Below are 21,372 nucleotides of genomic sequence, written 5' to 3' on the forward strand. Positions count from 1 at the left end.
GAGTGTGCTTGAGCACCTCCTGTGGGGAGGCTCTGCCTCACCTGCCTGCCCATCCACTGCACATCCCTGCCTTGACCAAGCTGGAGGAAGAAGCCACCACCTGCCTGGGAGAGCAGCTGCTCCAGCAAGGGCCAGCAGGGGGCTGCATAGCAACAAACAAGCCCGTCCTGAAGGGCCAATGGCAAGCCTCTGCCGGTTGCCTAGCAACGGCCAGCCAGACACAGCCCTCCCAGGGCGCGCCTTGCCGTCGCTAGGCAACCACGCCTTCCTTTGCGTCGGAGGGGAGCTGCCGGAAAGCGGGCCGGCGCCGTAAAGCGCTCGCCTTGCGCGGGCGCGAAATGCCGTGAGCGGCGGCGGCGGGTCGGTGTGGCGGCGACGCGAGGGCGACTCCGTCCCATGCTCCGTCGGCGGAGGAGGCGTCGGCGACGGGCGGCCCCCTCCCCCCTGATGCGGGGCCCGGGCCCGAGCTGTGCCGGAGACGCGCCCGCCCGCTATGGGCCGAAAGACAGTTAGCAGGAAGCGGAGGGCGGCCGGGCCCCCCTCGGCAGGCCCCGGCGGGGAGCAGGTGAGGCGGCGCGGGTGGACCGGGCGCGGGGCCGCCCAAGGACGCTGGGGCGGAGGAGCCCCCCTGGCTCCGAGCCGACGGCCCCACGGTGGCCGGGCCGGGGTCGGAGCAGCGCCGCGGCCGCTCCGCGAGCCCAGTCCTCGCCCGGTCTGCTGGGGAGCGAGTCGCAGTGCAGGCAGCGGGGCTCCCTCCCGGCGAAGGGCGGCGAGGCTGCAGCGTGTCTGCGGCCCTTCAGTCGGTGGGGCGGAGGGAGTGGCGGCCTCAGGCCCGCCCCAGGCGCGTCTACTCAGAAGTCGGTGCCCTTGTAGCCGGCGGGGCTTCCTCCCAGGTCCGGGCTCCGACGGCAGTTCCGGGGCGCAGTGTGGTCAGCGGGGCTTCCTCCCTGCTGCGTGGACGGGCTGCGACCTCTGCGCCTTCCCGTCCTCCTCCCTCCCCGCGGATGGGCTGCCGAAGAGGGTCGCTCTTGCTCTGGGGCTCCGCGGGGGGCGAGGCGCCCAGGTGGGCAGGGAGCGTGGGCGTGCCTCCGTCTGGCCCCCGCCCGGAGGGCTGCGAGGGGGGGCGCTGGCACGCCCGCTCCCCCCCCGCCCTGCAGCCCCAGCTGCCCCCCCCCCGCGGCTGGATCGCGGCCAGGCAGGCCCCCGCCCGCCGTAGAGGCCCCAGCGGCGCAGCAGGGCAGGAAGTGCCCGCGCGGAGCAGCCCGAGCCCCGTGGCCGTGCCCAGCCGAGGGAGCGGCCCCTGCTCGCGTTCCACGTTCGGAGCCCCGCAACCGCCTCGGCCCAACTGCGGGCTGTTGGTTTCCAGTAGCCGCTCCGCGCCGGAGCCTCCATGCTGCGGGCCGAGGGTCCGCGCAGGGGGCGGAGGCGGGGCTGGGCCGTCCAGGGCAGCGGACAGGTCGGTCTCTGGCGGCAGGCGGGGGAGGCAGGAGGCTGGGCGAGGGTCTGCGCAGGTGGGACTGCAGGCATCCTCTGGCGGGGAAGAAGGCGAGGCGGCCCCTCCTGCTCCGCCAGGTCCGCTTCGCTTCGGGGCCCTGGACCTTGAGCGAGTGTCCGGCAGAGGGAAGGTCAGCAGTGCTGCTTTCTCTCTCCCACCGACTGGCAGAGGTGCAGGATCCCTAAAGAGCAGCGTCTGCCCACCTCTGCACTCACTCGATCAGGGTCCCCAGCCTTGGCAGCCCATTCCGTAAACCACATGGAACACGACCCACTAGGTGGGTCCCCACTCTTTTCAGTATTTCATTCTTAACACATCAGACCTGATGCTACCGGGGTCTGTGACTGCATTCAGGGAAATGCTACAGACTGTACTTTTAACAAGCTACTATGTATACTCTTTTGACAATGACATTAAATGGGACTTACTCCTGGGTAAGTGTGGGTAGGATTGCAACCTAGGATTGGTAGCAGTTTTCCTGCTTGATGATGTCACTTTCCAGTCATGACAGAACTTCTTGTGGGTTGTGACAGATTCTGATTCTGAAAAGTGGGTCCCAATGCTAAATGTGAGAACCACTAACATAAACTGTACCCCTCATTTTAACAAAATACTTGTAAAACAAGTTGGTGGAGCCACTTAGTGTTCATAAGAAGAGCATAAGAACATAAGAACAGCCCCATAGGCCCATCTAGTCCAGCTTCCTGTATCTCACAGCGGCCCACCAAATACCCCAGGGAGCACACCAGATAACAAGAGACCTCATCCTGGTGCCCTCCCTTGCATCTGGCCTTCTGACATAGCCCATTTCTAAAATCAGGAGGTTGCGCATACACATCATGGCTTGTACCCCATAATGGATTTTTCCTCCAGAAACTTGTCCAATCCCCTTTTAAAGGTGTCCAGGCCAGATGCTGTCACCACATAATAATAATAATAAATAAACTTTATTTGTATCCTGCCCTTCTCCTTGAGAGGGACCCAGGGCGGCTTACAACATGTAAACATCCTGTGGCAAGGAGTTCCACAGACCAACCACATGCTGAGTAAAGAAATATTTTCTCTTGTCTGTTCTAACTCTTCCAACACTCAATTTTAGTGGATGTCCCCTGGCCAACGGCCCATCTAGTCCAGCTTCCTGTATCACAGTGGCCCACCAAGTGCTTCAGGAAGCACACAAGACAACAGACACAGCCTGCATCCTGGTGCTGTCCTCTGATTGCATCTGGCAATCAGAGGCAGCCTGCCTCTAAAACCAAGAGCTTGCACACACTTAGGGTTCCTTTCTGCCTTGCCATTATTCAATTCTTTTTGGAGTACTCCTAAAGATCCTGGCAAATACCACTGGGGTACATGTACCCCAGGTTGGGAACCACTGCACTAGATCCATCTGGTAGTATGGAATGGCATAAGTGTCAGGAAGACGTCTAGGTGGACACACTTCTTTCTGTATGCCAATAAAGGTACTGAAACTGACACACTTCTTTCTAATCCACTATATCAGTAGTTCGCAACCTGGGGTACATGTATCCCCAGGGGTACTTGCCAGGACCTTTCGAGGTGTTTGAAAAAAGAATTGAATAATGGCAGTAAAAAGCAGGGCTGTATTGGAATGCCTTGTGGGGCTGGCAAGGCGGGAAGAAAAGCAGCTAGCTGGTTGTGAAAGCCCCACTAACTGCTAATTTCAGGTCATCAGTTTGTGTATTATCAGTTATGGATCAGTAGTTGAAAACATATACATTTGAAATAAAGCAACTATATTAATTACATACATTTTGCTACCATGAGGATTACAATTTGTGGAAATGGCTGTCCAGGGGTAAGCAAGTGAAAAAATGCTGAGAACCACTGTACTAGATTCATCTGCGTAGTATGGAAGGGCAGAAGACCCAGAATGGAGGAACATTCAGTCATATGAGCTGCCCCCCATCTACAGTCTGAAATGGTACAGGCCTGGACCATCTCCATGGGGATGAAACTCTGATGTTGGGTAACCCAGGGACTTAAAGTTGCCATGTGCACATCACTTGATTATCTTATTATGAACAGTGTGACAGTTCATTATATTGATACTATCCTTGCTGAATTCATTCTTTAAGTCCCTGCCTGAAGGCTCACAATCACCTCAGTGTTGATGCAATACAGTAATGTAGACCAAACACCAGCTACAGATCCAGTAGTAATAATCTTAATCCATAACAGACTATAGCAAAAAAAAAAACTCAACTGAAAAATGCTCTAATACTTTTTACATGTAGAAAAACAGCACAGTTCTAAGGAGATCTGAGAAACAATAAGTTGTAGTTTACGAACATCTCTGAAGCAGGTGTTCCATAAACAGGGAGCCACTGCAGGAAAGCCCTATTAGAGAAGGTTTTAATTTATTTAATGTATTCGACCTGTGGCTCTAACTTCGGTAATTATGAAGTGTTTTGAGAGGCTGGTGTTGAAACATATTAAGTCTGGTCTTCCACCCACCTTGGATCCTTGTCAATTTGCATACAGGAGTAATAGGTCGACTGATGATGCCATCTCTATTGTTTTATATACAGTCCTTCGTCATTTGGAACAGCGAGGTACATATGTGCGGCTGTTATTTGTGGATTATAGTTCTACTTTTAACACCACTCTACCTAGCGGGCTGTTTTTTAAAATGACTAGTTTGGGCATACAGCAAGACATTTGTCTGTGGATAAAGGACTTTTTATCAAATAGGCCACAGTCAGTTAGGATGGGCTCTTATCATTCTTCCACTCTGATATTAAATACAGGTACTCCCAGACGCTGTGTGCTGAGCCCCTTCTTCTATTCCCTGTATACACATGATTGTACACCATCACATAACACCAATGAAATTATAAAATTTGCAGACGATACTACAGTGGTGGGGCTTGTTAGCGGGAATGATGAGTCTGCTTATAGGAAGGAGGTACAGGAGTTGTTATTGTGGTGCAAATAAAATAATCTCTCACTTAACATCAAAAAATCTAAAGAACTTATAATTGACTTCCGAAAAAAGAGGGATGTACACACACCATTATACATAAATGGTGAGGAGGTGGGGAGGGTTGCTAGTTTCAAATTCCTAGGTATTTACATCACAGATGACCTCTCATGGACTATTAACACCAGCATGTTGATAAAAAAGGCACAAAAGCGGTTATATTTTCTGAGGAAGCTTGGGAGGTTAAATTTGTCACAGCAGCTGTTTGTATCTTATTATTGTTGTACCATTGAGAGTGTCCTAACCTATGATATCTTGGTGTGGTAAGGAAATTGCTCTGCAGGGGACAAAAAAGCTCTGCAGAGAATTATTTAGATCATGCAGCACATCATCCTTCATCAACCAGCTTTGGAGGACATCTATACATCTCGCTGTCTGCAGAAGTCACATAGCATTCTGAGAGACCCCTTCTTTCCAGCTCATGTTCTTTGAACTGTTGCCTTTGGTTAGATGATACAGAACTATGAGAGCAGCACCACACGATTCCTGAACAGTTTTTATCCCACAGCCATAATTATGTTGAATAAGGCGATATAGTTGTTACCATGCTCCTGGGCATTATGGTCTGTTGTACTGTTTTTATATTATGATGCATGTTGTATAGAATGTGTGGGTGAGTGTGGTGAGTGTGATGGTTGAAATTGTAGTATATATTTATGCTTGTATCTCAAAGGTGCATAAATTTAGTTGTGCTGTAGCACAATGACAATAAAGTTACTACTACTACTACTACTACTCATATATTGCTTTTTCAAACTTAAAATCTGCACAAGACAGTCCATGACACAATATCAAATACACAATGGAAATAGACAGTGAATATAAAACTATCATAGAAACTGAAATGGATACAAGTCAGCTAAAAAGCCCAGTATGGGTGTCCTGATTCCCTCTTGCTTGTCCCAAGTGGGAGGTCTGCATCATATGGCATGGGGAAAGACGTGGGTTACGGTATTTGCAGCACAGTGTCTTGGAGTCCTTGTAGTTTGCTGCTCAGTAACAGAGTAATTGTGGACAAATAAATTTGGAAGAGGGTATGGATAGGCTTAGGACAGTCCATCCTTCTGATCCAGAACTGTTTCCCTCCCCTGTTCATCCAGGTGCTGAGGAAGAAACTTTGCCCCTTGAAGTGATGCTGTTTTGCCCCAGGACTGGCCCTTTAACATGGATCCTTACCTTCTAATCCCCAGCCCTCTACTAAGGCTGAAGCACCCAATAGGGGCTGGGTCAGTCCCTTTCCATAGCTTCTCCTGGGATGATGTGCTGAACGCCTCTTTTCCTTTTCCTCAGAACTCTCCCCCACTGTCTGTCCTCTCCAGTATCTCCTCCTTTCCCCTCTTTTGAGGATTGTGTGTGTTTTGTCTTTCTTCTCCTTTTTCTTCTGGTGTCCCTGGACTCTCTCCTCCACCTCTTGCCTGCACTTGTCTTCCTTTGTCCTTGCTTCTCCCTTCTCCTTGCCTCTCCCATTTGTCACCTTTCCTTGTCCTTCTTAAACATCCCTGTACTTGCCCCAATTAGCAGGATAGTGTCTTTATGGTTCCCAGGCTTGGAGAAGGTGTCATGGCCCAGCCTCAAAGCTGGAAGCCTTGCCCTGCTGCTACTCAGCGTGGCTTTGTTCCATGCTGGGTGTTGTACCCAGTCAGCAAATAAGTCACATCCACAATCAAAACAGGCAGCTTTGTCTAGGAGATTCTCTGTGGAACAGGAATGTTCAGGGAAGCCTGGTATTGAAATCAGGTCACTTAATGGTGGCTTAAATTGCTATGGAGGTTTATACACTCTACCCTGTGCTGTTTTAGGCATCTTCTGTATCATGCTGTAGAACAAAATACAGCAATGTCAGTCTGGTCCAGTGAGGACCTGTGAGGGTTGCCTTTTAAAAACTTGAGAGTGCTTGGCATCTCCTTTAATTAAACTTCTTTCTACTGCAGGAGTCACTTTGAAGTATTTTGCTCTTATTTTCCCATAGTATGGCTGGGATCACTCGGTCCACAAAAGGAAGCGGCTCCCCCCAGTTAAGAGGTCCCTGGTATGTTACTTGAAAGGAAGAGAAGTACGGATGCAGAATGAGTCCTGCTACCATCGATTGTTGCATGGGTATGCGGCTCAGCAACTGCCCAGTCTCCTGAAGGAAAGAGAATTTCACCTTGGGACCCTTAATAAAGTGTTTGCATCACAGTGGCTGAATCACCGGCAAGTTGTTTGTGGGACAAAATGCAACACGGTAGGTGCCAACATCCTTCAACCCATTTTTGCCCAGCCCACAGGCCTACACATTTGGTCCCTGTTGTGTATATGCAACATTGGGCAGAAATGGCTTAATTTAGTAGAACTGCTCTTGCTTGATCTTTATTTTGCAGTTGTTGGAAAGACTTGGATTAAGTGAACTAGGTAGAAATTAAACTAATGTATTTGTTAGGCAGAAAAATCTGTCAGCAGGTCTGGCCAGGTATTTGACACAAGACCATAAGCACTGTGTCAAGTACTTCGTTACAGCAAGATCACTTAGTTGCTGGGGGGAGCGACTGGTGTCGTGTAGTGGACTGGTGAAATGTTGCTCCTGATATTCAGAAATGGTCAAAACTTTAAAGCCAATTATAGTGGAGATGGAAAGGCAAAATAGTCAGGAAATAAGGAAAGGTTGGGGAAGGAAACCAGGAGTAGATTTTTGTGTGAAAGGGCTGAAAACAAACTCCTTGGATGAGTTTGTACTCAGAAATGTGTGGTCCCATTCCTTATTTTTAAGTATGTCTACCTCACCCAGCCAGCTGTCACTGTTATGCACCTGCCTCTGGTTGTTGGACCTTGGGATCCTAGTTTAAAAAAAACAAATGTGTGCTTTCTCTAATATATACGTGTGTCGGGTGTAAAAATTAACACATGACATCACCAGTAGCCCAGCAGAAGCTCTAGGTCAGCAGCCTATAGCCCAGTGTCATCCGGCCCACACAAGCGCCGCACATCCATTTCCAGAAGCTCAGCAACCTGGAACTTCAGTGATGGCACAACGACATCATTGCTGGATGTCCAGTCCCATTGTCTGAAAAGTTAGCCAACCCCTGCTCGAAAGGGTGCTTCATGAAACCATAAATCTAGTGCAGATTACTAGCCACAGTAGAATTGCAACTCACCATGTAATGAAAACAAAAAGAAGTGTAGAGGGGTCTGGAACTCTTAATGTTTTTACAATTTGTGCTGTATTTATGGCTGCTTCTGTGATGGGCTAATAACTTTCAATCCTCCTTTGCAGCAAGTGTCTAGTTTTACTCCTCTCCCAGGGTGTCCTGAGGCTATCATTATAGTGGTTGCAAGAACCTGGGGGTAGACTGAAATTTTAATGGTACTAGTACAGTGAACCTCTGATAAATACTACTGGGTTCACTGTTCCGTTTCCTTGTTTCTCACTGTTCAGAGCTAACTGGGCAGATATGTTCTCCTGAGAAGCATGGTATGTGTATCTAACCCCAAACCACACTAGTGGTTTAAGAAATGGGTTGGCTTCACTTACTAGCTGCAAAAACGGTGTCCCTGCATGTTAATGAGGCTATGGGCCATTTACCATCTGATAGTACTCATTGCTATATGTGATGTGTTTACTTGGTTTTCTTTCTTTCCCTCACTTTTTTTTAGAAATCAGAACTGATTGGCTTGTTTTCAGTTATGTGCAATGCAATGCACTTTCCTAATTAACATGCTTGTTTTTTGCTTGGACCACGCCTTTGCTTCTTGGTTTGCTTAATCGTTTCTTGGGAAGCTCCATTTTGGCCATATTTTCTCCCTTGAAATTGGGATTGTAATTCCAGGCCTGGTATTTGGGCTGTTGCAAGCTGGGCAAGCTTTGAGTATTGAGGTTCTTGATCTTCCTGAATAGTGGGCCAGTACATGAAACAAACTGGGCCTCTGATGCATGGTGCAGAATAAGGCTTGGATTCCTGCGTCCTTCAAAGCTAACTGCAAAGTGCCCATTGGCAAGTCAGTATCTCTCATGCCCTAGCTTTGTGTGGTGTTAAAAGCCAGGGATTATATTATAAAACTCTTCCTTTGGTGTTTGGGCTATGGCAGGAAAGACATTTTGGGGGCACGTGAATGCTTTTGTTCTGCAGTATCTAAAGTAGGCAGCTGTTTGACCCTTTGTAATTTGAATGCCCTCATGCAAGACCCATGTCTTGATTTTTGTATCACTGTAAATGGCATCTCCTAAATTTCGATAGAATGTCCTTCTACCTCAAAGCACATGTAAAAAAGGAGCTTCTCTGACTGGTAATTTGGTAAAATGGGTGTTTTTACTGTCAAGTTTTAAAAATTATTTGCATGTTGTTGTTCCTGCCAAAAGTGTGCTTTTTTCTTTTTTAGAGTGGCCTATCCTGTGTTTTCACCATCTTAGCCTAAAATTGGTGTTCGGACTTAAAGTGGTTTGTGTGCCCTGGTGGGAGGTGGGAGTAGGGCATGAATGGCCCTAGAGGTAGGTCTAGTTGCTTGATGAATATGAAAGTGAATTTCTAGCCATGGTGGTTGCAGCAAAGCTGTATCTCTGAAACGCAGCTCCATAATGCCTGGTGGAACCATTATTATTATTATTATTTTATTTTATTAATTTGTAGCCCGCCTTTTTGCCCAACGGGCACACAAGGCGGCTAACAAACAATTTAAAAATACAACAAGAAAAACAGTTAAAAACAGTTTACAATGATTAAAAAGCTAAAAACAAAACAAACCCCGTGGATTTTCATATAAAAAGCAAGAACACCAGCCAGCCTGTCAACAATTAAAAGCTTTTTGAAATAAAAAGGTCTTCAGTCCACACCGAAACGTTAGCAACGAGGGAGCAGTTCTCAGTTCTAAGGGGAGGGTATTCCACAGTTCGGGGGCCACCACCGAGAAGGCCCTCTTTCTGGCCGCCACCCCTCTCACATTTCTTAGTGGCGGCACAGTCAAAAGGGCCCCTCCAGAAGATCTAAGAGCACGGGCTGGATTGTAAGGAAGGAGGTGGTCCCTCAAATACCCCGGACCCGAGCCGTAAAGGACTTTAAAAGTCAAAACTAGCACCTTGAATTGGGCCCGGAACAGAACCGGCAACCAGTGTAGCCGCCGGAGCAACGGCTCAACAGAGTCAAACCGACGTGCCTCAGCAACCACACGAGCAGCCGCGTTCTGTACAAGTTGTAATTTCCATTACCATTTGACTCGCATAGCATGGTGTCTATAAAGGGCTCCTGTGATTTGGATTCCTGCTTGTTTTATTCATGGTTTTCCATTATTGCAGAGCATCTGTTTTGTCGGCTGTTGCAACCTGCTAAGTAGATTTTCCAGTCGTTGTAAGAAACCTCTTGTTGATTTTCTTAATAGACCAAGAGAAAATGCAGTTGAACGGGATTGTCTGTATGAAAGCAGCAGTGCTGAAATGCCTTGCTGTGTTGCATTGCCAAATATTTCAACATATCTAGGGGTTTTTTTGGGTTTTTTTTGCATGTCCATCTTTATAGCTGGGTTCTTTTTTCAAAGTACACACAGGGTGTGCATAAACAAGTTTTGTTTTTCATGTTGGCACTACTAGCAAAACTAGAGAGCTTCCTCAATAATGAGGTCTGATGTGGAGGTGCAGTGGCAGGATTTAGTAGCTATAGCAGAAATTGCCCACAAGCATCTGTAGAATCAGTCTGGCTGCATTTGCGATTGGTAAAACCTGAGATTTTTAGTATTCTGCCAGGTGTGAATGCTGTTGTGTGGTTTGTAGCCTTCTTACAGTGATCTAGTTCTTTACACTCCTCTGTTTGCTCTATATGCCAGTTTCATTTCTTCCAGCCATCTCAACATTGGTCTTTTGGACAGTGGCTCCTGGAAAAGTGAGTTTCATTCTGAGCAGTGTGTTCGAGCAGTTAGAATTGAACCTGGCGTCAGATCCCTGCTAAAACAAGGATCACTGTACAGCTCTGGCAGATAATTGCATCTGACCATTGTGCGTATAAAAAGTACAGATGTTCTCTAATATCATGTGACTCTAAAGCAGTTTCATATTCTGGCACTGTTCATGCTTGTTAAGGGCTGAGAAAATCCCAGGAGGGGTTGTTCAAGCACATCAACATTGAATGCTGCTGTGTTGCAATTGGAAGTGCATTTCCATATTGTCGAGAGCACGTGCATGTTTGCACGAAATCTTCTGGGACGCTTTCTTGTGTAAACTGAAGCTTAAATCACTGTTTGCCATTCCTAGTTCTTCAGGTAATTTAGGAACTCACATTATTTTTATTTTCATAAATAGGCCATATAAGAAGTGCTTGAGACCAGGGAATTGAATGAACTTGAGAGTATTGAATGGGGAGAGTAGCTCAGTAGCAGAGCCCCATCTTTGTCTGCAGAAAGACCCAGGTTCACTTGCAGCCACCTGCAGATATGGCTGGAAAAGAAGGGTGTTCTGAAGTTCTGGGGAGCCCATCAGTCTGTGCAGATGACACTAAGCTAGGTGGATCGATGGTCTGACCTGGTAGAAAGTGGTTCTGTATGTTCAACAAAGTATGCCTTGGAAAGGTGCTGCCACATGCTTGTGGAATTGCTCTTGTTTTCTATTTGGGCAACCATTTTGTGGGTTGAAAGCAGGAGAACTAGCCTTTTGGGCTGCTCAGTTGAAAGGCTTTGTTACTTGCATGTGTTCTGTAGTCTTCAGAAGCTGAACCTGCATGTCCTCTGGACAAGCCATAAGACTTCTCCAGTCTGGCTTTAACAGCAAGTGTAAGTTTTATTTCTGCGTTTTTGCGTACAGAGGTAACTGGATATATATTGTAGGAAGTGCGACCTTTGTTGAGACAAAGAATAAGAAGCATTTAATTGCAAATCTTCTGATTTAGTTTAATTGTGGAATAGCCTTCATGCAAGGACTAAGGATGTTACTCTTCTGCTAGGCTTCCCCCACCCTAGAAACATTCTTGCTGTTTTAGTTGTCATTAATATCCTGTTAATGGGTAGCTTTTTCATCATTTTGCAGCTTGTTTTTATTCTGCAACTGTGCTGTTCTCACTATTATTTTGCTGTTTTAGCTTTTATTCTGATTTTGTATTTTAACCTTTGCTGTTAGCTGCCTTGATTGTCCCATCTTAGCAGAGGAAAGTTGGGATATTAATATTTTAAACAAGTATCTTGTGACTCTGTATTTCAGTGACTCTGTTCTGAGTGAGTCTTTGATAGGATTTTGCTTCGCTAATAATGTAACAAGGGATATGTGGAAGAACCCAGTAAGCCTGTTGAAGGCCTTTCTTCTAACTACATGCTGACAAATTAAATTATGTTATCTCTGCACATGTGACAAGGATCATCAGTATGTAATATTCATTGACTGCTTGATTGCATTTATGTCCTGCCTTTCTCTTCGAAAGGACCCAAGGCAGTAATATGTCTAACAGCCTCTGGACGTGTTGTTAGCAAATAATCTTAAATGACTTATATTTGCAGGAAGGCTTGTAAAATGCTTAGTGATTATTTTGAAAAGTAGTATTACAAATGCTGTATACTTCAAGTGTTCAGAATGTTCCACATCTATTAGCTTGCTGTAATCCTAACAACAGCCCTGAAAGATCGGTCAGTACCATCTTCATATTGCAGATGGGGGTGGACAGAGCGATGATATTCTATCTCACAGTTCACTCTTTGCCACCACAGTACTAAAGCATATATTATTACTCAAAGTATTCATATGCAGTTTTTCCACAAAGGAGTTCTCAAAGCAGTTTAGCACCCTTCTTTACACTTGGAGGTCATCTGAATATTATTATTAATAATATTTATGTACTGCTTTTCAACAAAAAGTTCACAAAGTGGTTTACAGAGAAAATGAAATAACTAATGGTTTAAAATGCCTTTTGATTCAACACTGAGCTCCATTACTCATTGCATGTGGGAATGCCCACCCACAGCCCCTTTCTGGGCCAAGTTTCCTATAATTGTTAACCTGGTACTAGAAATGTCCTTGCAGTTCAGACATGTGCGTGTGAATGGGCTGTGTTTCAGCTGTTTGGAACCTGCCTCTAGGAACCTGCCCCTAGTTTACCAGCAACAGCTCCTGCATGACTCTCTGATAGCCAAGAGTTCTGCAGCACTTTAAGGGAGAGTGTGCACCTGGAACATGTTTAGTGACTTGTGGAGTTGACCTTGCTGTCTCATTAAGAACTGACTCCTTCCTACTGGCAACACTTCCTAGATCAGGAGTGTTAAACGTAAGGCCCAAGGGCCAGGTATGGCCCTGGATGCTCTTTATCTGGCCCACAGATTATTGGGGTCTCCCAGTGCCACCCTTTCAGCAGCACCACTTCCGTTGAGACTCTGAGGAGAGATGGGCTTCAGAAGGAAATGCTTTAGGGGAAGGGGCAGACCAAGAGGAGTGAGAGAGGGAGACGCTAGTGAGGGGCTGGGGAAGCCCAGTAGCACATGGACTGCCTTTTCAGCAGTGCTGCTTCCCAGAGCACCTCTCAGCTGCTGAGCTGCAAAGTGATGTTGTGGCAGAAGCAGTGCTGATGGAAGAGCAGCCCACGTGATCATTGTACTCTTTCAGTTGGATCATTTGTCTCTCCTATATCTTGAAAATATGATCAAGATTTGTGTATTTTCTCTTCTGTCATTTGTAGCTAATGAGTTTCTATGTGAGAACAAAGTAATTTCTAGCCATTATCTGCTTAATGATGTAACTTCTGACCCTCAACAAGCACCATGAATGCTGATTGACTTGCTGTACGAAACGAGTTTGACACCCTGGCCTAGATACTTACAGTGCTATTTGAACTACCCTCACAGACATCTAAGCTCATTTGAAAACATCAGTTTTCATTACCTGACACGTTGTTAGAACCCCCAACTTAGAGGACTTACTCTTCTTGTATCCCACGCCATTAGTTCTGTTGTTTTTTCGTTATCTAGAATACATTGACAACAAAATAAATACCTTTAAAAAGTCTTCTGATCCACAACACAAGTATTCCCCATGTTGATTCAACTTTGAGGAGAAACAACTCAGACTATCTTTTACAATCCTCTGACATGGATATTGGTGGTGGTTCTTTTCTCAGCTGTTCGTGGTCGATGTCCAGACTGGTCAGATTACCAAGATTCCAATTCTCAAGGATCGGGAACCGGACATAGTCAACCAGCAGGGCTGCGGGATTCATGCCATTGAACTGAACCCTTCAAGGACCCTCTTGGCTACTGGAGGTGACAACCCAAATAGCCTTGCAATTTATCGTCTGCCTACCCTTGATCCTGTGTGTGTAGGAGATGTAAGTTTCTGGATAGTCTTTAGGTAACTGTCAGTTGTTGAATATGACCATGTTAGTCTCACAGCTCAATCTTGTCCTCTCCTCCCTCCACCCCAGGTGGATGCAGCCAGACTGAAAGGGCTTCACTGCATTCTGTGGCGGGGGGGGGGGGGGAAGAGGAGATTGGGAGGCTTGGGAGAGGTATGGGAAAATATTTTTCCTCGCCTCCCCATAAGCCCTTCGTCTGTCACTAGATCTAGTCAGGCCTGTGCCATGAGGAGAGAAAGGGGTGTGTGCTAGCTGGTGTTGGAGGGGATAGCATCTGGTACAAGCTGCCCATGCTGTGTGCCACTCCCTCCCATCTCTGTCATGTCCCCCCACCTCCTCCTCCTCTCCTGCCGGCCTGCCAGGTACAGAGGGTGCACTGTGTGCCGCTTTTGTGCATGGGGCTGCTCTGCCTTTGCCACTGGTGGCTGCCACGCACTGCCTGCAGGCCTTTTGTGATGGCCGTAAAGTGTGTTAGACTGTCAGAACGCAAGTTCTGGCAGCGGCCTGCATGCGAAGGCTTCAGCCATTAATCAACTTTTCAATTTGATTGAGCAGTTTAAAAGTAACAGGTGGGGCTGACTCTTGTCTGGATTTTTCTAATGTAAGAGCACAAGAACTGATGCCCTTGTCAGGCTTCTCTGTGTGCTTATTTAGGGTAAATGACCCATCCTGCTAGTCTGAGGAAAAGAGCCGAAGCAGCTTCATTTGGTGCTTGTGCAATTGCATGGGACCGCTGGCTTGATGGAAACCCCATCCTCATTCTTACTTTCTTTCTTCAGGATGGCCACAAAGACTGGATATTTTCTATTGCCTGGATCAGTGATACCATGGCTGTTTCTGGTAAAAATTTAAACTTTTAATGTCTTTACTTTTGTTATGATGCCAGACAGACTTTAGCTTCTTGTATAACTTCTCATACAGCTCCAGCGGGCTATCATGAGTGGCCGTGTTTGGACAGAACTGTACTGCATGGTTATCATGGCTGTTCCCTTCTGTTCTCCCCACCTGCCCCAGAAGGAACCCTGAGAAGTACAGTCCTATGTGGGGAGTATAGAAATCTGTAACCTCTCAGTGACCTCAGCAAATTACAGTCACAGAGTTCTTTGCAAAGTGAGTTGATGCGGAATCAGTGAAACGTTGCTAATAAAGATACAGCTTTTACTGGACTTAAAGCAACATTTGCACTAACAGTCTGCTGGATTTGCATATGGTTACTGTGCTGTACTTTCCTGTTCCCAGTAGTAGTTGCATCGCAGAAAGGGGCATAGCTAGTGAAATTTCTCTCAAAAAAACCATACCCTGAAGAAGAATTCAAACTAGTTTTGAGCATCTGGAAGAGCTTGCTGTCCTTTGGGGATGTCACTAATACAAGCTCCCAGAAAATGAGTGGGAGCTATGGAAGAGCACCACTTTCAGAAGTCCCATTCATTTCACCATGCAAGAGAACTTCAGTTTTGCTCAGGGCATGAATCACTCTGGGTTTCTAAGGTGAACAGCAACAGTGACATCTGATGTTCCTCCCCATAGCTTTAGGAGGCTTTGGATGCAAAGAAGCAAGAATCCTGTTTCTCACTCAGGATCTGGCAAGGCAAGCTCATGAAACTTGCTGTAAGGGTTTCCTTCCAGCTGACTCTGCACCATTAGCCTAACCCAGATCTGAAATACTTTGAGCTGGTGCTCACACCTGATAAATGTAGTTAGCAGAGGCACAGTCAGGACAGTAAATATAAAATGGACTTTGAATAAGCTGCATTCTGAACATTGGCAATACAAAAACAAACTGTGAGCAGCCCCATAAAGGTTTCATTCTCTGGTAAGGAAGGCTGGCATTCCTACTGCTGGGATGCCCCTCCTCCTGGAAAGTAGGATCGGAACCTCTATGAACGAATACTCCTCCCACATTGGGGTCGTCCCATGGTATTCCCCAGTTCTGGTTCTACCTTCTAGGAACGAGGACGGACCTCTGTCAGGCTCTTGCACGACATCAGTATTTTTTTCCTTTTATTTTTTTAATTTTTTCTTCTGCCTTCTTCCTTGGAGTGGGGGGTTGAACTTAGCAGCAAACAGAAGGAAAGACAGACATGAAGTTGTGGAAATGGCCACCCTAGGGTCAGTTGAGAACCAGCTGTAACTGTGGCAAAGTGGACAGGAAACTGGAGAGAGCACTGATTGAATCATGCTTGGCTCACTGGAAATCCTATTTAGTCTCCTGTAGAACCCACCTTGTGCACAATCTAGTGGTTCTTGAGATTTAAAACAAAAACCTGACATTGTCAAATTTTCCACAAGATTCCATGTCATATGGATAATGTGTAAAAATGCAGTTTTTTTAAACACAGCCTTGCTCTTACAGAGGTGGCTGGCTGGCTCAAGTTCTTCACTGCCCCATCTTCACCTGAAAGTGAGAATGGGGTTTGGACTTGGTTAGCCTCTCCCCTGCTCATGATATTCCTTTTCCTGCAGTGTTTATAATGGTTATCAACTCTTCCATGGGAGTCAGAATAATGGGATCAAACTAAATTAGCAGCAGGCCGCAGGGTGTATTGACTGGCAATAGGAGCATTCAGCAGAGTTTCCAGACCCTAGTGATGCAAGCAGCTGTAGTGAGAACTCGCTGGAGTTCTGGATGCCTGGATGTTGCGACTGGGCATCTCTTTGTTCATATTTGTCTGTAGAAGCTACTGTGTGTCTGTGTTAGACTCCTCTGAGGAGGGAGTCTTGTAGGGGAGTTAATTTGCATTAAATAAACTGAATCACAGAAGACTTGGAGGGTTGCACATGACTGCAATTCTTAGAAGAAAAACTGAACTTTGATGAATCCATCGCTTGTGTACTGCATTGGCCTGGCAGACCTTCTTCATTAGTGAACAACAGGAGCGGTTCCATTCTCCTTGTTTGCTTTGAATGTGCCTTTCTTCTTGCGGGTCTCAAGTGCTGCACCATGATAGTCAGCATTCCTGACTTGGCCAGTGAGGAGGAGGCAAAGACATGTGTGAAGTACTGAACCTGTAACACTCAACCCTCCTTGGGGGCCTGCCCTCCTCACTCACGCTTGACAGTTTGCCAAGGGACTAGTGTATCTGTATAATGCATGTTGGACTATACTGTTTGTCCAGGTTCACGCGATGGTTCAATGGGACTCTGGGAAGTTACCGAGGAAGTCCTCGCAAAGAGTGATGCAAGGCGCAACTTGTCTCGAGTCCCTGTCTATGCTCACATAACCCACAGGGCTCTGAAGGACATCCCCAAGGAGAACACCAATCCAGATAACTGCAAGGTTCGGGCTCTTGCCTTCAACAACAAGAATAAGGTCAGTTTGATTCATGGGGACTGCCAAGTATAAAACTAGCCTTCCACATGCTGATACTGGAAACAAACTCAGGTGGGCATAAAGCGGAAGCATCTGCTTGGCAGCTGAAACCCTTTCTTTATGGCTTCGGCGGCTTTTTGTTGATTATGGGTTTTATCTTTTCTGTTTCCTGTGCCCTTTTCTGGTTGAAATCAGATCAAGGCCTCTTAGCATAGTTTATTTAGCCCTTTCATACCCCAGTTGTGTGAATGGAGAAGCAGAGAGGTAGCAGTTTGTGGCAATTGCAGGACAGGGAGCAGGATCTTGTGCGTGGCATAAGAGAGAACTGAGAATTTATATGGAGGATTTGTATTCCATTTTTCAGACAACTGCTTCCCAGAACAGCTAATATTAAACAGAATATAAAGGCAGCAAAATGCAATGCAGAAAAACCTCAGTTTGACTTCAGTTCAGTGGCATTTAATGGTGGGGTGGGTATATTTGGATTTCATTGATACCCCTACCTCTGTTAGTCGGCTAAATCAAGGATTCATTGTGATTTGTTTAAAAGCTGCATAAAACAAGGCCAGCAGAAAACTTGCAGTCAAATAAAATAAATTCATAAAAATGGTACATAGAAACTGGAATATGCTACCTGGTGTGAGACAGGGTCTTCAGGCAAGTCTTCCTGGGCTCAGCACTCCAAAGACAGGATCTCTTCCGCTGTGGCACCCCATCAGGGGTCACCCCCTGGTTGCTGAAAGTGCGGGGACTTGCAGAAGGGCCTGAAAGGCAGATCTTAGTAACTGAACAAGTTTTGTGTGGGAACAGATAGATGGTCCTTAAAGTACTCCTATCCTCAGCCATTTAGAACTTTGAAGGTTAAAAGCAGCATCTTGAATTAGGCCCAGATTTGTTGCTTGTAAAGAATTGCACCATTTCCTTGCCCAATTAATAAAGCACACTGAAAATTCCTCACCCTTGTTTTCAGTGCATTTGTTTTCTTCTTGCTCTGATTCTAGAGAGAGCATTAAATGTATCTGAAAAGTATTGCCGAAAGCTCAAAAATTAATTGGTGTATTTGGATCTTCCAGGAATCCGCATATGTTTCTTGTGTATCTCGGAGCCCTACTTTCCCTTTGTTTTTTACTCACAAAATCTTCACATCTTTCTTGCGACCTAGTTTGGCCAAACCCACATTTTTACAGGTGCCATCTGTCAGTTCTCGGGAAAATCTGTGTCATGACTGAGGATTTTTCAACGTGGAATTTAGAGTTACGTTGAAACTGAGGGAGGCACTTGCACGATTTGCTTTGTGACCCATTGATCTGCTAAGACTAATGCAGAAATAGAAATTATTGGAGGTGGCTGGTGTTTAAAAATGGTTTGGGGCCAAAATGTCTGGAGGACTGCCTCCCTCTGTAAATGATAACTTACTGTACAAGATCATCTGAGGAAACCCTCCTGCATGTCCTGCCACTCAGAGGTCCAGTTGGCAGGAATGAACATGAATCTTTTTTGAGTTTGAGAGAGTTTGAAAACCACTGCATTATTCCATTATGGAATAACGTAGCCTCTAGATCTGGTTTCATGGGGCTTCAATTGTTGTAATGTTAGAATCTAAGTTGGAAGGAGTCTTCAAAGCCATCTAGTCCAACCCCCTGCTTAAAGCAAATCCTCACTAGAGCATCCCCAAAAGATTCCTGTTGAACCTCTGTTTGAAGATCTCCAGTGAGGGAAAGCCCACCACTTCCCTTAGTAATTGATTCTGGTGTCAAATCACGCTTAGTATTAACAATTCCTTCCTCATAGCCAACCAGAATATTCTGTTTTGCAACGTAAGGCTGTTAGATCTAGTTCTCCTTTCTTGAACAGCAGAGAACAAATGTTTGCCCTCTTCTTGCGATAGCCCTTCAGGTTCTCTCTTGTGTGTTGGTTGACTTTTATGGTAACTTTATTGTAGGCTGCTGTAGGTACCTCCTTTCTCAGAGGGGAAAGCAGGATAAAGAAATCTTATAATAAGTTGCATGTGACAAGGCACTGAGATTATCTGATGTGATTATCATGTGTTAGCTGACAGGAGTAGCTAACAGTCCTGGTAGAATCCAGCATTGATCATGTTTGGATGACCTTGAAGGCTGAGAGGAGGAGGAGGATGGATGGGTGTGTGATAAAATAACAGCCAGAGCACTCCAGATTCTTAAGACAAACACAATTGTCTTCATTGCCCACCATGGGATATGGGGTTGTACTCTTTGCTTTCTGTTGCGTTGGCTTGCAGAAGCCCATCAGAAGTCTTTACATTTTATAGCTTTTTTCAGCAATCTTTAGAAACAACACTGAAAAGTGGGTCAGTATTATTGACCATGTGTTGCAAATGAGGAAGGCCAAAACTTAGAGGATAGTGACCTGCCTAAGCTCCCCCCCCCCCCCAAGTTTGTCCATAGCTGAGGAGGTTTTAAGTTACAGAGTCATGTTGTAGATCAGTCTCCATACCAGTACGCTATGATAGAATACAATTCTGTATTCATCCCCAATCCTGCTCTGCTTCAGGATTTGTGTGCGTGTTTGTCAAATGAATGACAAAACTCTCCTTTCCTCTAGGAGCTGGGAGCAGTGTCCCTGGATGGGTACTTCCATCTGTGGAAAGCAGAATACACGCTGTCCAAGGTAACTTTCTCTGTTTACTAGATAGCAGGGGCTTAATCTTCCTGTTGAAATTAAAGCTCCCATTTGTTCAGGTGGGGGGGGGGGTTTGCAGGAGGCTTGTCAACCCTTCCAGCAGGGAAAGTGGTGGGGATGGGGGTGAGGATGGTGATCCTTTCAAAGGCTTTGAAAGGGGTTGTTTTAGTCCATATCTAACCTCTGCTGCTTATTTGCCTGGAATCGTTTGAACTTCAGTGGCTCCTGGATCTCCTCCTCATAGTTTGTGTCACATACAGGACCGCTGGCAGATTCAGTGCTGGTTATCTAGTCCTGTAGTTCCCAAACTTACTGTGGGCACGGCATCCTTAGTGTCAGAGTAAGGGCACAATCCTAACCAGGTCTACTCAGAAGTAAGTCCTATTGTGGACTTACTGCCAGGAAAGTGAGGTTAGGATTGCAGCCTAATTCTTTCATGGTGCTCCTGCAGCTCCATAGTTATAGAGTAGGGGTGGCCAAACTGCAACATGCCACTTTTTCTGTATAGAATTTTTGAACCTGCCACTCCACCTGCCTCTGGTGGCAACCCTTCTGAGTGTAGCTTGGCCAGGATGCCCTGTGCTGTTGAGGTGGGACTCTCTAATTTCCCCTTCACTTCTTGGGCCACCTTTCAAGCCAGCAGAAACTGCAGCCCCCACCACCTCCCCAAGCTCTAGGTCAGGGGTGCTCGCACTTTTTTGGCTCGAGAGCTACTTTGAAACCCAGCAAGGCCCGGAGATCTACCAGAGTTTTTTTTATAATGTTCGCGCCATCATAACATATAACATTTATGTGTACAATGTATGTTGGTGTACCTTGAGCCCCACTGAGTATAACAGGATTTCTCCTGAGTAGACATGCCTAGGATTAGGCTGTGAGGCTGCAATCCTAGCCACACTTACCTGGGAGTAAGCCCCATTGAGTACAATGGGCCTTACTCCTGGCGTTTCCTCCCAGAGGCACCTGAAGGGGGGGGTCGGCACTCCGCGATCTACTCATTTTGCCTTGCGATCTACCGGTAGATCGCGATCCACCTATTGAGCACCCCTGCTCTAGGTAGAAAAGGAGAAGCAGGAAGAGAAAATGGTGGCACCAGGCTGGGGTTCTTGTTGGCCTAGAGAAGCCATTTTCAACCACTGTGCCATGGCACACTGGTGTGCCATGGACGGTCTGCAGGTGTGCTGCAGGAGTTTGGGAGAAGATCATTTGTTAGTAGGGCTACTGGGGGATGAGAGCCATTACTGTCAGTGTGGTGTGCCTTGATAATTGTCAAAAAAACCTGATGATGTGCCTTGACAATTTTGGTGTCTTGTCAGTGTGCCATGAGATGAAAAAGGTTGGAAATCACTGGCCTAGAGGCAGACACTTGTATGTTATCCTGCTCGTTTACCTGAAAACAAATGGAAAGGTGATGGTGCTGCAGTTTCTCCTTGTAAGCAGTGTGGGTTGTTGGAGCAGCACAATGTACTTATCCGCCACATTTGACCTCCCCAATTATCCCACTGCCTCGGGGGCCACTTCACCCTGCCTCCTAGTTGGCCATTCCCAGCAATAGCAGATGTGAAGCTAGTGCTCTACCCAGGGTACATGGTTGGGTTTGCAAGCCATGCTGAGAGCG

The 21,372-nt window shown here is 46.4% G+C and overlaps 1 protein-coding gene across 1 annotated transcript in view; it reads left to right on the plus strand.

The window, feature by feature from the left end:
* Positions 1-334: 334 nt before the first annotated feature.
* Positions 335-21,372, plus strand: part of DCAF12 (DDB1 and CUL4 associated factor 12) — a 31,283-nt gene continuing 10,245 nt past the window's right edge. Inside the window, exons 1-6 of the mRNA XM_066616046.1 lie at positions 335-565; positions 6,469-6,723; positions 13,550-13,756; positions 14,563-14,623; positions 16,900-17,093; positions 19,677-19,742. Of these exons, the coding sequence (XP_066472143.1) occupies positions 494-565; positions 6,469-6,723; positions 13,550-13,756; positions 14,563-14,623; positions 16,900-17,093; positions 19,677-19,742 (855 nt within the window). The 5' untranslated portion in view covers positions 335-493. The remainder of the gene's footprint in view (positions 566-6,468; positions 6,724-13,549; positions 13,757-14,562; positions 14,624-16,899; positions 17,094-19,676; positions 19,743-21,372) is intronic.

Source organism: Tiliqua scincoides, chromosome 2 (assembly GCF_035046505.1).
Source record: "Tiliqua scincoides isolate rTilSci1 chromosome 2, rTilSci1.hap2, whole genome shotgun sequence".
In the NCBI taxonomy this organism is placed as follows: Eukaryota; Metazoa; Chordata; class Lepidosauria; order Squamata; family Scincidae; genus Tiliqua; species Tiliqua scincoides.